This window comes from Monodelphis domestica, chromosome 6 (assembly GCF_027887165.1).
Source record: "Monodelphis domestica isolate mMonDom1 chromosome 6, mMonDom1.pri, whole genome shotgun sequence".
Taxonomy (NCBI): domain Eukaryota; kingdom Metazoa; phylum Chordata; class Mammalia; order Didelphimorphia; family Didelphidae; genus Monodelphis; species Monodelphis domestica.
Genome location: NC_077232.1, coordinates 181,937,363 through 181,953,992, shown reverse-complemented (window position 1 = coordinate 181,953,992; position 16,630 = coordinate 181,937,363). Strand labels below are relative to the sequence as shown.

The 16,630-nt window shown below is 37.9% G+C and overlaps 1 protein-coding gene across 1 annotated transcript in view; it reads right to left on the bottom strand.

Annotated features, from left to right (window-relative positions):
• ARHGAP10 (Rho GTPase activating protein 10) overlaps positions 1-16,630 on the bottom strand; it is a 385,966-nt gene that overhangs the window by 229,468 nt on the left and 139,868 nt on the right. Inside the window, exon 5 of the mRNA XM_007496250.3 lies at positions 85-186. Within this exon, the coding sequence (XP_007496312.2) occupies positions 85-186 (102 nt within the window). The remainder of the gene's footprint in view (positions 1-84; positions 187-16,630) is intronic.

The window sequence follows — 16,630 nt, the reverse complement described above, 5'->3', positions numbered from 1 at the left end:
GAAAAATCACTCACAAAATTACAAAGACTCCTAAAATGTGTTTAGATATACTGAGAGAATACACTGAGAGAAATTAATAAATACCTCTTGCAAATGGGCATCTTTCTTCTTAGCTGACAGGTTCAAATGCTTATCCAAAAGACTATAGTTTTTCTCTGTCTCTTTGTCAAATTTCTTTTTTTCCTCCTATAAATAAGAAAAAAAAGATGAAAATGAAAATGATTTTTCCCAAAAAACCCAGTCTACCATAGGATGAAAAATTTAAAACATGAAAATAACCCCCCCCCCATAGCCAAGGCGCAATTCCACTGGGTTTTACTTGTGTCATTGATCAAGACCTATTTCCATATTATTGGTAATTGCACTAGGGTGATTGTTTAGTCTATATCCCCAATCATATCCCCATCAACCCATGTGATCAAGTAATTGTTTTTCTTCTGTGTTTCTACTACCACAGTTCTTTCTCTGGAAGTGGATAGCATTCTTTCTCAAAATTCCCTCAGAAATTTTTTGGATCATTGTATTTGGACATCTTTTTATATCGGACCAATGGTGTTTATCAGGTCCCTTTCATTTAAGCCTGAACATGATGCTTCATAACAGTATAGAGGTGAACCTAGATTTTTGAAGACTTTGGCAAGAAAATGAAAGCTATGGCAGGTACTACTAACCCTCCAAGAAATTTGAAAGAATGGATCAGGGGATGGATTGGGGTCCATCATTCAGGGACCAGCTCAGCTAAATTAGAGAGGTTAGAGACTGGTCACAGAACATATGATGCATCAGACTTATGGCATTATGGATTTAGGCAGCCAAGGGATATGGCCCTAGAGCCAGGGAGACCAGAGTTCAAATCCTGACTCAAGAGACTTACTAGATGTGTGGTCCTAGGCAAGTCACTTAATTTCTCTTTCCTCTGAATCCTCATCTGTGAGATGTGAGTAAGAATAGTATCTACTGCACAACTGAAAGGATCAGTCAAGACAATATTTTTAAAGCACTTAATAAATCTTTAAAAGTCCTATGTAGATGCTGGCTAAATTTACTGAAGACCACTTGTGAAAACACAGAGGGCTTGTATTCTGTGTTAGTGGAGAGATGATGTCCCCCCACTAACAAAATTACAGATTTCAAATGCTACCACATCTTAGTTACAAGAACTTAGACTTTAGAGGGTTACAAAATTCAGAGGTAGATAAGACCTTGGGGACCATCTATCCAGCTCCTTAATTTACACATTAAGAAACTGGTGGATGTGATTTATCAAGAGTCATGAAGTGATAAGCAGAGGGAAGAGTCAAACGCAGGTTTCTCAAGACTTCGAATTCCACATTCCTCTGTACCTATGGTCCTCACACCACATAAAAATGAACACACCATATAGTAAATTCAATAGTTAAAAGGATTTATTAAGTGCCTACAACATCCAGGGTTCTAGAGATACAAAGACCTTGCCTTTGAGCTTACATGAACAAAAATGGACTTTGGGCTGGTAGGAAATAAAGATGAAATCCATTTTAATGAAAAATGAATTGACTGCTTATGCCTTCATGGCCAAGGCTACTTGACCTCTGTCACCCTTGGTGTTCCTCATTTGCAGAAAAGGGATGATAATCCATAGCTCTTGTACCTACTTTCCAATGAGATAACACATAAAAAATGTTTTATAAAAAATAAAGAGGAGAAGGGGGCAACTAGGTGGCTCAGTAGATAGAGAGTCAGACTTGAAGACCACAGGTCCCAAGTTCAAATCTGGCCTCAGAAACTTTCTACCTACAAGAATCTGGGGAAGTCACATAATGCCCATTGCCTAGTCCTTACCACTCTTCTGCCTTGGAACCAATATGTGGTATTGATTCTAAGATGGAAGATCAGGGAGGGAGGGAGGGAGGGAGAGAGAGAGGGAGGGACGGAGGGAGAGAGGGAGGGAGAGAGGGAGGGAGAGAGGGAGGGAGAGAGGGAGGGAGAGAGGGAGGGAGAGAGGGAGGGAGAGAGGGAGGGAGGGAGGGAGGAAGAGAGAAAGGGAGGAAGGGAGGAAGGGAGGAAGGGAGGAAGGGAGGAAGGGAGGAAGGGAGGAAGGGAGGAAGGGAGGAAGGAAGGAAGGAAGGAAGGAAGGAAGGAAGGAAGGAAGGAAGGAAGGAAGGAAGGAAGGAAGGAAGGAAGGAAGGAAGGAAGGAAGGAAGGAAGGAAGGAAGGAAGGGAGGCAGGGAGGCAGGGAGGCAGGGAGGGAGGGAGGGAGGGAGGGACTATACAAAGGTCCAGAAAAAATATAAAAATATTATAGGAAACCGGAGCAAGTACGTGGTACAGTGGATAGTTTTCCATGGTTCCATGATTCATGTTCTCTCCCTCCCCACTCCTGGAGCTGACAAGCAGTTCCACTGTGTTATATGTGTATTATCACTCAAAACCTATTTCCATATCATTCATTTTTGTAAGAGAGTAATCTTATAAAATCGAAACCCCAAATCATATACCCAAATAAACAAGTACATATCCTTCTTTCTTTATGTAACATGGTAATTTCCGAAACAGAGCAAGAAGGCAAAAAAGCCCACAGTTTGGCAATGCTGCCAAGTGTGTATTGACTTTGTCAGTACAGTTACAAAAATTATTCAGGAACTGCCCAGAGACACGATTTGAATTTCTTTAATTATGACACGCTTAAGGGAAAAGAGAAACAAGAAACCAAACTGTTAAAAAACACAGAGAAGTCTTTCCTAAAACTGCTTCTTCTGTTCAACTTATTATTAAAGTTATTGAATGCCAAGGAGAGTGTTCAGTTCCTCAGGTTTTCAAAATGTTCCTTTGACTTTGACTCCATTATACTGCTTCCTGAAATAAGGAACATTTTCTTCCTTACTTTCAAATTCACTTATCCTAAGTCAAAATAAAAATCTTATCCCAACTTTTCCTAGAATGATTTCTTTTTCTTGGGTTAATTGAACCCTGTATTTTAGCCCTACATTTTTCTTTTTATCTTTCCTATATCCCCTTTAGCTAATAATAATAGATAGGGAATGGAGGGAAAGGGCAAAGTAACGAGTATTATTAAATACCTTCTGTATGCCAGGCACTGGAATAAAGGGAAAAGAAAGGATGAGATCAGATCTACATCTTAGGAAGTCCTTCTGATGAACACATATATCCATGTGTTCTATAGAACATGTTTAGAAACATCTTCTCCTTTCTGTTTTGCTATCAACTAGCATAAAGGAGTTTCTTTCTATTTGCTATGTGTGTTCTTTGTGGAACTAGTATCTAGAAGGAATGTAGTCAAACGTTGGCCTTAACACTTGGGGTCCTCCTTCCTCTTTAAGAAATAGTTCTCAAAAAAGAGGTCATTGGCAACTCTTAAAAACTGTTGCTATCACCTGAGCAGTTAGAAGAACTATACTCAGAGGGAACAGTGAAAAACTGTATAGGATGAAAGGACAAGACATAAATAGGTATATAGATATATGCATGCATAAATACATATACATGTGTATGTATATATATATATATATATATACACATGAATAAAGCTAAAAAAGAAAAGAAGTTATGACTAAAAGAAATGGGAAAAGAAACAAATGGGGGTAAATTTATATGTCACAAAGAAGCTCATGGAGGGAGGGGGGAGAACATCGATACACTGGAGGGGTAAAGAGGTTGGAGATAGGAAATACTCAACTCCTACATACTTTGAAACTGACCCAAAGAGGGAAGAACAACCCAATCCATTGGGGAAGAGAATAGATTTGCGACCTATAGGGGAGTAGAAGGGTAAAAAACAGACTGGTGGGGAGGGAAGCAGTACAAGGGAGGGAGAGGGTGGGGGGAAATTTTAAAAAGACTACAGGGGAAAATAAGGGAGGGAATAAGAAAGGAGGGGTTTTATTTAAAGTAAATCACTAGACTAAAAGGTAGAGCTGAAGAAGAAAGGTTAGAATTAGGGAAGGATATCAAAATGTCAGGGAGTCCACAAGTGACAGTCATAACTTTGAACGTGAATGGGATGAACTCACCCATAAAATGTAGACGAATAGCAGAATGGATTAGAATCCAAAACCCTACCATATGTTGTCTTCAAGAAGAAATAGAATTCTTAAATAATCCCATATCAGAAGATGAAATCCAACAAGCCATCAAAGAACTCCCTAAGAAAAAATCCCCAGGGCCTGATGGGTTCACCAGTGAATTCTATCAAACATTCAGAGAACAGTTAACCCCAATACTATATAAACTATTTGACATAATAAGCAAAGAGGGAGTTCTACCAAACTCCTTTTATGACACAAACATGGTACTGATTCCAAAACCAGGCAGGTCAAAAACAGAGAAAGAAAACTATAGACCAATCTCCCTAATGAATATAGATGCAAAAATCTTAAATAGGATACTAGCAAAAAGACTCCAGCAAGTGATCAGAAGGGTCATCCACCATGATCAAGTAGGATTTATACCAGGGATGCAGGGCTGGTTCAATATTAGGAAAACCATCCACATAATTGACCACATCAACAAACAAACCAACAAGAACCACATGATTATCTCAATAGAAGCAGAAAAAGCCTTTGATAAAATACAACACCCATTCCTATTAAAAACACTAGAAAGCATAGGAATAGAAGGGTCGTTCCTAAAAATAATAAACAGTATATATCTAAAACCATCAGCTAATATCATCTGCAATGGGGATAAACTAGATGCATTCCCAATAAGATCAGGAATGAAACAAGGATGCCCATTATCACCTCTACTGTTTGACATTGTACTAGAAACACTAGCAGTAGCAATTAGAGAAGAAAAAGAAATTGAAGGCATCAAAATAGGCAAGGAGGAGACCAAATTATCACTCTTTGCAGATGACATGATGGTCTACTTAAAGAATCCTAGAGATTCAACCAAAAAGTTAATTGAAATAATCAACAACTTTAGCAAAGTTGCAGGATACAAAATAAACCCACATAAGTCATCAGCATTTCTATATATCTCCAACACAACTCAGCAGCAAAAACTAGAAAGAGAAATCCCATTCAAAATCACCTTAGAGAAAATAAAATACCTAGGAATCTATCTCCCTGCTCATGGATAGGACGAGCCAATATAATAAAAATGACCATCCTACCCAAACTTATTTATCTATTTAGTGCCATACCCATTGAACTCCCAAAAAATTTCTTTACTGATTTAGAAAAAAACATAACAAAGTTCATTTGGAATAACAAAAGATCAAGGATATCCAGGGAAATAATGAAAAAAAAACAGAAATGAGGGGGGCCTTGCAGTCCCAGACCTCAAACTATATTACAAAGCAGCAGTCATCAAAACAATTTGGCACTGGCTAGGAGACAGAAAAGAGGATCAGTGGAATAGACTGGGGGAAAGCGACCTCAGCAAGACAGTATACGATAAACCCAAAGATCCCAGCTTTTGGGACAAAAATCCACTATTTGATAAAAACTGCTGGGAAAATTGGAAGACAGTGCGGGAGAGATTAGGAATAGATCAACACCTCACACCCTACACCAAGATAAATTCAAAATGGGTGAATGACTTAAACATAAATAAGAAAACCATAAGTAAATTCGGTAAACACAATAGTATACATGTCAGACCTTTGGGAGGGGAAAGACTTTAAAACCAAGAAAGACGTAGAAAGAATCACAAAATGTAAAATAAATAATTTCGACTACATCAAATTAAAATGCTTTTATACAAACAAAACCAATGTAACTAAAATCAGAAGGGAAACAACAAATTGGGAAAAAATCTTCATAGAAACCTCTGACAAAGGTTTAATTACTCAAATTTATAAAGAACTTAATCAATTGTACAAAAAACCAAGCCATTCTCCAATTGATAAATGGGCAAGGGACATGGATAGGCAGTTCTCAGATAATGAAATCAAAACTATTAATGAGCACATGAAGAAGTGTTCTAAATCTCTTATAATCAGAGAGATGCAAATCAAAACAACTCTGAGGTATCACCTCACACCCAGCAGATTGGCTAACCTGATAGCAAAGGAAAGTAATGAATGCTGGAGGGGATGTGGCAAAGTAGGGACATTAATTCATTGCTGGTGGAGTTTTGAACTGATCCAACCATTCTGGAGGGCAATTTGGAACTATGCCCAAAGGGCGACAAAAGAATGTCTACCCTTTAATCCAGCCATAGCACTGCCGGGTCTGTACCCCCAAAGAGATAATGGAGAAAAAGACTTGTACAAGAATATTCATAGCTGCGCTCTTTGTGGTAGCCAAAAATTGGAAAACGAGGGGATGCCCATCAATTGGGGAATGACTGAACAAATTGTGGTATATGTTGGTGATGGAATACTATTGTGCAAAAAGGAATAACAAAGTGGAGGAATTCCATGGAGACTGGAATGACCTCCAGGAAGTGATGCAGAGTGAGAGGAGCAGAACCAAGAGAACATTGTACACAGAGACTAATACACTGTGGTATAATCGAACGTAATGGACTTCTCCATTAGTGGCGGTGTAATGTCCCTGAACAATCTGCAGGGATCTAGGAGAAAAAACACTATTCATAAGCAGAGGACTAACTGTGGGAGTAGAAACACCGAGGAAAAGCAACTGCCTGACTACAGCGGTTGAGGGGACATGACAGAGGAGAAACTCTAAACGAACACTCTAATGCAAATATTAACAACGTGGCAATGGGTTCGAATCAAGAACACATGTGATACCCAGTGGAATCACGTGTCGGCTACGGGGGGGAGGGGGGAGAGGAAAAGAAAATGATCTTTGTCTTTAATGAATAATGCATGGAAATGATAAAATAAAATATTATAAAATTTAAAAAAGAAAGAAAACCATGAAAAAAATAAAAAAATACTTCTCAAAATGAATCATGTAACCATGGGAAATTTTTTTTAAATAAAAATAAAAAAGAAGTGAGTTTCCATAAAAGCCAGCTTCTATTAAAGATCCCCCTAAAAATAAGAAAAAAGAACAAAGAAATAGATTTTGAGTGATAATATGTGTATAACCCAGTAGAATTGCTTACCAACTCCAGGATGGGGTGAGGGAAGAGGGGAGAAAGACAACATGAATCATATCACTTTGGAAAAATTAGGTGTAAATTCCTTATTGGAATAAGATAAAAGATTAAACTTAAAATTTTTTAAAAAGAGAAATAGTTCTTAGGAGCTAGACATGATATTGAAAACAACATCCCCTAGACAAGTGATACTTTTTCTTAAACCCTCACTTTCTGTCCCAGTAACAACTCTTGAGACAGAAGGGCCAGGGGCTAGACACACAGGCTCAAATGGTTTGCTCTCAGGGCCACACAGCTTGAAAGTGTCAAAGGCCAGATTTGAAGCCAGGTCCTCCCACAGGCACTGTCCTGGCTCTCTATCCACTGTGCAACCTAGCTGCCCTTAGACTAACTTCCTAAGGGAGCAAAAAGATATAATCCCATCCCAATACCCCCTCTCACTTTCTGAGGAGGGCAAAATGGCCAGCTAATTGCAGTTCCAACTCCTTCTTTCTATCTTTGGAGTAATTAAAGTCACCCTTAGAGGAAGGTAGGTAGATGAGATGCTACAGATGTATCTACTCAGGCCTCCTTTTCAGTCACACAAACCCCTTTGATACACTTGAGTTGGCATTCCCCTTTTTTAAATGGTAATTGATAATTAACAGATTAGGCTGTTATCTACTTTCTTCCACCCTTCCTCCCTTTTTCTCCCTCCCTTTTCTTCCCTTCCCCCTTCCTTTGTCTTCTCTCTTCTTCTTCTAAATTTTTATGATGCCTCAAATGAAATACTCTTTCTCTTCTTTATCTTAAGTAAGGGGTTTATTTGGGGAAGACAGGAAAGGAAAAGATGGAGGTAACAGGGTTGGGGATTTCTCCAATACTACAATGAGGATGGTGGAATATTTCAATTGGGAGAAATGGCTGATAGATCTGGAAGTTCAGTCACTATCACAACAAAGCATATCAGAGAGAGAGCTGAACTTTTGTCCTTCTTTCTTGTCTTCCAAGTAAAAGACCATCTTCCTTTTTTCAGTCTCCAAAACTAAGAAAACAGACTTCTTCCCTCTTTCAAACCAGGAAATTTAGCTTCAATTGGTTTTGCCTCCAACTCCTTCTCTGATAAGATTCTAAATAGAATACTTTCATTTGAATGACAGGTCAGGAGTCTCAGCTGCTCCAAACTCCTGCTACAAAATCATTCTCAATTTCTCACTTCCCTAATATCCTCCCCATTTTCGTCTTTGGAAAAAAGATGCAACCAGCATCTTTTAATGGCACTTATCTTTATATATATATATATATATATATATATATGCATATATATGTATGTATGTATATATATTTATATTTATTATATTTCTAACTATCTAATTTTTTAATCCTGAACTATGTTATATATTCCTTTACCCTCCCAAAACAACAAATCCTAATATATCTTAGCTATTCTGTCTATCTAATTCTACACTAAGTTTGGGTATAGGAAAATGGTTTAGGTAATAGGGATTTTACATGAATATAGTTTTGAACATAATAACAAGTCATGTAACAATTTTAAACAATTCCAACAGTATCTTGAATATGTAACTGTCTTATCTCCTAGTGTCTATAATTCAACTAAATAAATTTTTCTATTACTAAGAGTTATTAACCTAAATTCATAATGTAATCTAACTTCTATATTTAAATATTTGTCTGTCCCTACTTCCCTAAGACTTTGAACAAATTTCTCTAAGCTATCCCTATAGTTAGTTATTAGAACATTAATAAATTATTCTAATATAGTTAATTAATACATTAGTATTCGCATATGTACATAGGTTATATCTATACAGATTTACATATGTACAAATATAATACACTGTTTTTGATTTCTGTAAAAACTCATGCAGATAAGAAATTTCTTTGTCTGAATTTTTCACAGAAATTTATAAATCAGTGTGAATTTTGTGTTTTGCAATTATGCCTGTGTTGAATACTTACCCAGTCCATGAGAGTTTCCACAGTGTATTTCTGTGTAGCACATGTATGTATTTATGTGATGTTAATGTGTATGTTGCATTCTTATATAACCTCATGATCACAAGTCCAAAATTGCAAAGTCCTTCCATGTCTTTGATGTTGATTGTAGAAAACTATGTGTTTTGGTCTCTCATCTGTGCTGCATGCCACATTTTGTCTGTTGTTCTTGATTGTAGTCCTGTGTTCTTTAATATTCAGGAACATACTGGAACAATCAGGAACATGCATGCATGTAAGGCTTTTACATGTGTATGTATATAAGATTGAAATTTTTCATCGTGCATGGAAGTAAGGTATGAATTCTTCATGAGTGCTTGTCAGTATTCATTAGTTGTTCTTCATGTGTGGAAGTTTTACATATGATCATCTTCATGAGTGGGTGTATGCAGTATAAGTTCTTAGATTTATGTTAAGAATATGAATTTGAAGTTTTGTTATCTTTTGATGTTTGAATTTTCCCAAGGGGATTTATTTTTTGCTGTCTTTTAGATATATTTTGGAGATAGAATTTGGATATAATGTATTTCATTTGGTCATGGATTTATGTTTTCATGTTAAATAACTTTGTTACTTTCTTTGCTGTTATATTGTTGGCAGAGACTTTGTATAGATTATGTAGAGACTTTTCTTTGGAGCTAATTTTTTAAATGCATGTTTTCCTTTTTTGTTGTTTTTGTTTTTTGTTTTAGTGGTTATATTCCTTTATAGAGCTGTTTTATTTGCTTTAGCAGAGCTTTTCTGTTATTTTAACATGTGCAATGCTCTCTTGTCTGTACTTTCTGTTGATACATACTCTTGTGTGCTTTCCTTTCATAGGTTTCCATTCATAGGTTATCATTCATAAGGACTGCTATAGATTATTTTTCTAGGGCTACTCCTGTTGCTGCTCATGACTAGGGCTCTTTTTTTGTCAGATGTCATTTGCATGTATCTTCATTGATGACATGATGACATTGTTGTTTCTTGTGAGATATCTGAAACTATGAGGTAATATCTTCATGGTATATCCTCCCTCTCTTCCTTCCCTGGTAGAGATATGTTTTAGGATGAAGGTTAAGAAATATGGGTAACCTGTTCAGTTCTCATCTATAACTTGTTGTTAAAGTCTTTGATAACAAATTCATCCAAAGTGAAGCTATGCTTCAATAGCATCCTAGTTGTTTGTATTTGTCATAGTTATGAAGTTGGAGTTTGCTACTAAAAGCTTAGGAGTTTTTTGTTGTTTTTGTTGTTGAGATTAAATTACATAGTTGTTTTTTTTCCCAGAATTTCTTTCTTTTTCTTCTTATACCTAAGACTAGTCTTTATTCTCACAAGATTTTATGTTGTACGTTACCCTATGGTATTGTATTGTATTGACTTAATGACTTCCTTCTTCTGTGGCCCTGGGCAAATAAATTCCCCCTTCCTCAGCCTCAGTTTCCTCCTCTACAAATGGGGATAACATAGCACCCACCTCCAGGAGTTGTTGTTAGAATAAAATGAGGTAATATAATACACACAACAAACTTTGCAAACTTTACAATGCTCTATGATTGCTAGCTATGACTAATATCTTACTACCTTTTTCAGTGCCACAGTTTTTATTGATTCCATTGGCCACACATTAAAAAGTAACGGCCATAAATACAAATCTTCACTCATGGCTGCTCACCTGAATAAAATTGTCTAATAAGCTATAATTCTAAAGGAATGGTGATGAAACAAACATCCATGGGTGGATGGACTAAGGGTGTAGAATATATATATATTTACTGAATATGGTGTCAACTGTGTTTTTGAAATCTCCAAGTTTGCCCCAGTCCTTAAAGAACTTGTTTTGGGTTAAGTCCCAGACTGACCTTATCTCCCAATTGAGCAATAGACCTTAAAGTACTTAATGATCCCAGTTTAGATCAGATTAATAAGCAATCAAGTCTGTGGAGTTTCTCCCATTGTAATCAGAGACCCCCTCCCCAGGAGTCCATCCTCTGGCTGGAAACATCTTTTTGTATCCAGTGTAAAGCATTGGTCTCTTCCTATTAATTCTTCCTTTTTGCTAATTTAGAAATAATCAATCTTACTTCCCTTCCTTTGTTTCCCAAAAGGTATAAAAGACTCCCCCCCACATTCTGTCAGTCTTTGGAGAATCATGTTTGGTGGTGCATTCTCCCAGAGATACTGTTCCCAGAGTCCAAGAGCTTTGGCTCGGTGTGGTTTTAAGCACGCAATTCTGAATATTAAGAACTTGTCTCTTATCCTCATTAAATAATTATTTTTTCGGACTATTTTAGTGTTTTTCCAAGATGACAATGGCTAATGAAGGAATTCATTTTGTTTGGCCTGAGTCTATTTGTTACAAGGGTCTAAATTCCCTTTTTTCCCCCCTTTTCCTAATAATGGAGAGAAATGGGAGTAAGAGAAAACTATATTTGTGTTCACTGAAAAAAAAAATTAAGTAAAATGAACAAAAATTAGAGTGAATTTCTAAGAAAATTCATGCCTTCTGTAGTCCAGTCAGGAAAATCACTAAAAAGATGCTTTGTCTCATTTTGTCAATTTCCAGTTGGGCACAGAATTAGAGCACCCAGGAATGCTGACATCAGCAGACCAAAGGACCAAATCAATTAAAGTATTATGTATACATGCAAATGAGATTGACAAGGGTAAGTCTGGGAAAGTGAGGGCTGACATCAAGTTTTGGGGAACAAAGTATTTAGCCAAAGAACAACATCCCCTCCCTTGAAGGGAAGCAGAAATACTTGCTTTCACACATGGAATGCTATAGGACAAATGCTACTGTGTTTTGGCAGAGGTTCCTGAAGTCTGAGACAGAATTACTCCTTCTTTCCATCTGAACGTCATCTATCAAGGAATACAGTTTGCTGAGCAGGAGTGAGGGCCCAGTAGAGGTTAAACAGGAAGCATGATGGAAATGTCAGTGTGGACAATAGCATTCATTGGTGGTGGGGCCAATCACCAATCAGCATGGCTTTACAATTTCCCCTAGCAACACCAAGAAAACTTGGCACAGAAAAAGAAGGCTAAGCATCCTCCAACAGTGAAAGAGACAGCATGGGACAGCATTGGTGATGGAGATGATGGATGATGGAGAGACAGGTCGCATCCTACCTGTGTTATCTTGGAAAAGTCATTTAATCCCACTGGGCTTCAGTTTCCTTTTCTGTAAAATGAAGAGGATAGGTTCCTTCCAGCTCTAGTTTTAATTTTTTTTGTAAATGGCATGGAAGAGGTTAAAGGAAAATGATATTATAAGATGCTGGCAAAAGCCCTGAAACATGAGATTCTTGAGTCCAGGCTAGGTAAGAAGGTTGGAGAGACCTAAGAGAATGGAGGGAGAGGGATTGATGAAGATGAGCATAGCCTCAGCCTTTTCTAATCCTCTGCCTCTAAGAGTAGTACCCTTTTCTCCTCCAATTATCTTCTACTTCTCTGGATGTTTGGAGCATACCCTTCCCAGCAGAACAAAAGCTCATAAAAAGCAGAAACTATTTCACATGGATTTAAACACCCAATGCCAAGTAGTGTCTTCCACACAAGAGGCACTCTATGGATGTCTACTGAATTAAACTTATTGTAGAAAGATATGAAGAAAATTTCAAGTGGAAACATTAAAAAGTGGGAAAATTCCATGGTAAACCAACATGGTGCAATGAGTAAAAAGTTCGCAGCTAGAGCCTGAGGAACTATGTTCAATTTCAAGTTCTTTCATGTTCTCCCTGTGTTATCCTAAAACAAGTCACACTCTCACCTGGAAAATGAGATAACTGGATAAGACAACTTCTAGGATCGCCCTCAGTTCTAATGCTGGGGATCCTAGGACAATAAGCTCCAAGGTAAGGCCAGAGTAGAGCACTGGGAGTTGAAAATAATAAGAATAACAATAATAGTTAACATTTATATAGCATTTATTATGTGCTAAGCCTTTTACAATTATAATCTCATTTGATCCTCACAACTACCCTGGGAAGTAGGGGCTATTATTTCCCCCCCCCTTTAAACTGATGAGGAAACTGAGGCAAACAGGGGTTAAGAGATCTGACTACAATAGCAAGTAGCTTAGGCTAGATGTGTACTCTTGACTTCCTGCCTCCAGGTCCAGCACTTTTTCCACTATGCCGGCTAAGGAAATATCAGACCAAGATGAGATGGAAGATAATTAACATAGATGATCAGCTCCCAAAGGATGCTGTCAGAAGAAGGTGGGTGAATGTCCTCCAAGGAAGGAGGTGATCTGTGAGCAGCAAGGGGGAACAAGGTCCTTAGTCCTTGGGGTAGACGAGGGGGGAGCCTCTCTATTGCAGCAAGTTACAAGAAAAAGATGTCATCAAAGGGAAAATAAGAAGTGGACATGACACTTGTGAAGAAAGCTGAAAACATTAGGAGGTTTGCTCATGTCAGAATGAATACTGCATAAAGCATTGGTTTGATTAACTTTTTAAAAAACTGACATTTATATACTATCTTCCAAATGTACTATATTTCTGTAAGGCAGGCAGTATAAGATGCATTTCCATTTTACACAAGAAGAGAGGGGGCTTAAAGGTAAAAGACATTGCCTGAGGTAACAGGGATAGGTTAATGAATTGGCAGACTTGTTTTTAGGATGCCCATGTGTATTTTATTCTCCCTGGCACATACACCATCATACAGTCACCCTGTCCCTCCAACAGGACACTCTAGCTCCCAACTGGGTTGTCTCTCATGCCTGGAACATCATCCTGAGGCCCACCTCCTGGGTTGCTGGGTTCCTAAGGCTATGGAACAAAATTCAGATCCACTCACTTGGCATTCAAGGTCTTCCACAACTTGATAGTGCCCTCCCTGTCCTCGTGCTCCATCTTCTACTTGATATATGGCCAGTTCTCAGCCCACCTTAAAGAGTCCAATCTTCACCACCCCTGTGCTTCTGGTGACTTGTTCCCCCCATTTCTTAACACTCAAATACTGCTTCTCTGCCAAGATGATTCCTGATCCCCATCCCTCTTGGGAATTGTCTTCTCCCTCACAAACCTTCCAAAGCATCTTATGGCATGGTATCATGGAGAGAGGATTCAACTTGGAATCAGCAACCACTAAACCCCTGACAAAGGGCTTTACCCAGTCTGATTTCTCACCTCTACAATGGGCAAAATAGGATTTCTAATACCTATTTCAAAGTTGTTCTGAGAAAAGGTGTGTGTGGTGCAATGAGAATAGACTGGCTCTGAAGTCAATAAAACTAGGCTCAAACCTTGTCTTTAAGATTTATTACCTATAAGAACTTGGTTGGGGTTACTGGGGAGCTTAGAGGACAGAGTACTGAGCCAGAAGTCAGGGAAACTTCATCTTTAAGAGTCCAAATCTGGCCTCAGACACTTATTAGCTCTGTGACCCCACACAAATCACTTAGCCCTATTTACCTCAGTTTCCTCATCTATAAAATGAGTCAAGAGAAGGAAATGACAAACTACTACAGTGCCTTTGCCAAGAAGGAATTACAAAGAGTCAGAGTTGACTAAACAACACAACAAACTTGGTCAAGTCACTTTTTCCTTCAATCTCAGTTTCCTCCTCAAGCCACTTTCCTTCGATCTCAGTTTCCTCCTCAAGTCACTTTTCCTTAAATCTCAGGTTCCTTGTTAGTAAAATGAAGGGGACTGGCCTAGATGTCTTCTGAAGTCCCTTTAAGCTCTACATTGACCTCATATCGCATAACCATTTCAAATGTGAGTTATCTAGGCCTTTCTTTTGTACTTATCTGACATTATTCTGAATGATATTTCCTTGGGTGGGCCAATACACCCTCCTATGAAGACTGTAAGCTCCAGAAGAGCAGGCATTATATGTCTTCTTTGGAGTCTAAATTTCCTCCAGGGCCTGCTGAGGATGTTTTCCACACAGTAGACATTTAATAGATGTTTGTTGAAATGAGTTGAAAGGGGGGAGGGATTCAGAGACTTCTGCTTATGGTTTGGGGGTTTTTTTGTTTTCTTTTTTTTTAATTTTGGCAATATCCCATTAGCACCTAGCAATTCAAAGTCAACAAAGTCAAGCTTATTTATGAGACTGTATCTCTAGGAATGAAGAAATCACAATTAAGCAAAACTGAAACAGAAGACCTTGCTCTTAAAAAAGAGAATGACATTACTAGATGGGATAAAAAGAGGAGGGAAGGGAAGGACTAGAAACATTGATATTCATATGTGGAAAAGCTCCAGGAAGGTCATCTGTTTTCCTACCCTCATCCCTCTTTCCTTGCCAAAATAATTTAATCCTCATGTGAAAACTGAATGTCGGTCAGATATTTTGGGATGCAGTGGGGTGGAATGTGAGCAACACTGAACTGTGACCCAGGAGATATACATTGGAGTACTGGTTCTGACATGGCCCACCTATGTGAAGACATTTGTCTTCTCTAGATTTCTGTTTCTTCGTCTGTCAAATCAAAGGTTTGGACTATTTGACCTCTAAGGTACCTCTCAGTCCTAAGTCAGGTCTTAAGAGTTCAAGCCAGACCAGTTAGCCAAAAACACAAAAGGATACTTTTTTTCTAAATAAAGGAAAGCTATGTGGCTTTGCCCAGCAATTCAGTATTCAGATTCCCAAGCTATCTATGGGTCCTAGGGGGATCTTGTTTACTTTAGGAAGGGAAACAATTGGTCAGAGGTTCTAATCAGAGAATTACTGTAGGATGTTCTAGCAATAAAGTACCTCTAATTCTCATTCCATCATCAGTTCTGCTAGTAAACTGGCTTTCTCACTGGAGAAGCAATCTGTCAGGAGGCCCATTATTCACTTAGAGGCCAAAAGGATTAAAAGGATCTGTGAACCTGTGGAGAAAAGCAAGCCTTTTCAGAGAGAAGACTGAGGGAGTAAGCAAGAGAGTAAATTGGGAGTCCAATTTAACATTCAAATAGAAGTGTTTATTTTGCAAAGGACTTTGTAATACCTCTTGGCAAGTATTAACTTTCCCAGTGAAAGGAAACCACTCATATTTGGCAGGAAAGGTGAAAGATAGAAGACAAATATGAGAGAGGAATTATAATACAGTGGGAAAAACAATGAACTTGGAGGAAAGTATATGAGTTCAAATCCTGTTTCTTCCACATGCCAGCAATGGAACCTTGAGCAAGTTCCTTAATCTCTCTCTGGCTCAGTTCCAGTAAAAAAAAAAAAAGGATTAGACTAAACACACTTTGCAGTCCTTTCTAGCTTTAAATCTGACTTATGATCCTAAAAACACACACACAGAGAAAAATAATTTCATTAAATTCATTTAAATGAAAGATATGACAAGATACATTCAGAAAAAAGTCACTGTAAGTCTTGAGTTTTGAAATAGACCTGTTTATTCAAGTTCTAATTTAAAAGAAAAAAAGAACCTGAAGTTCCTCATCTGCAACAAAGGGTATGAACTAGGTCATTTGTAAGGTCTCTTAGCTCTAGAAACTAAGTTATTTGAAGATAAAATGTGGGATTGAAAGAAATCAAACTCTGATCAATGGAGGGACCAATCCTGATTCCAGAGGACTCATATTGAACAAATCCCTGGAATCTCCATAGAAAAGTAGGAGACGGATGTGTGCAATGATGCCCAGCAAATTGGGATGCTTTATTTACCCATCTATTCTGT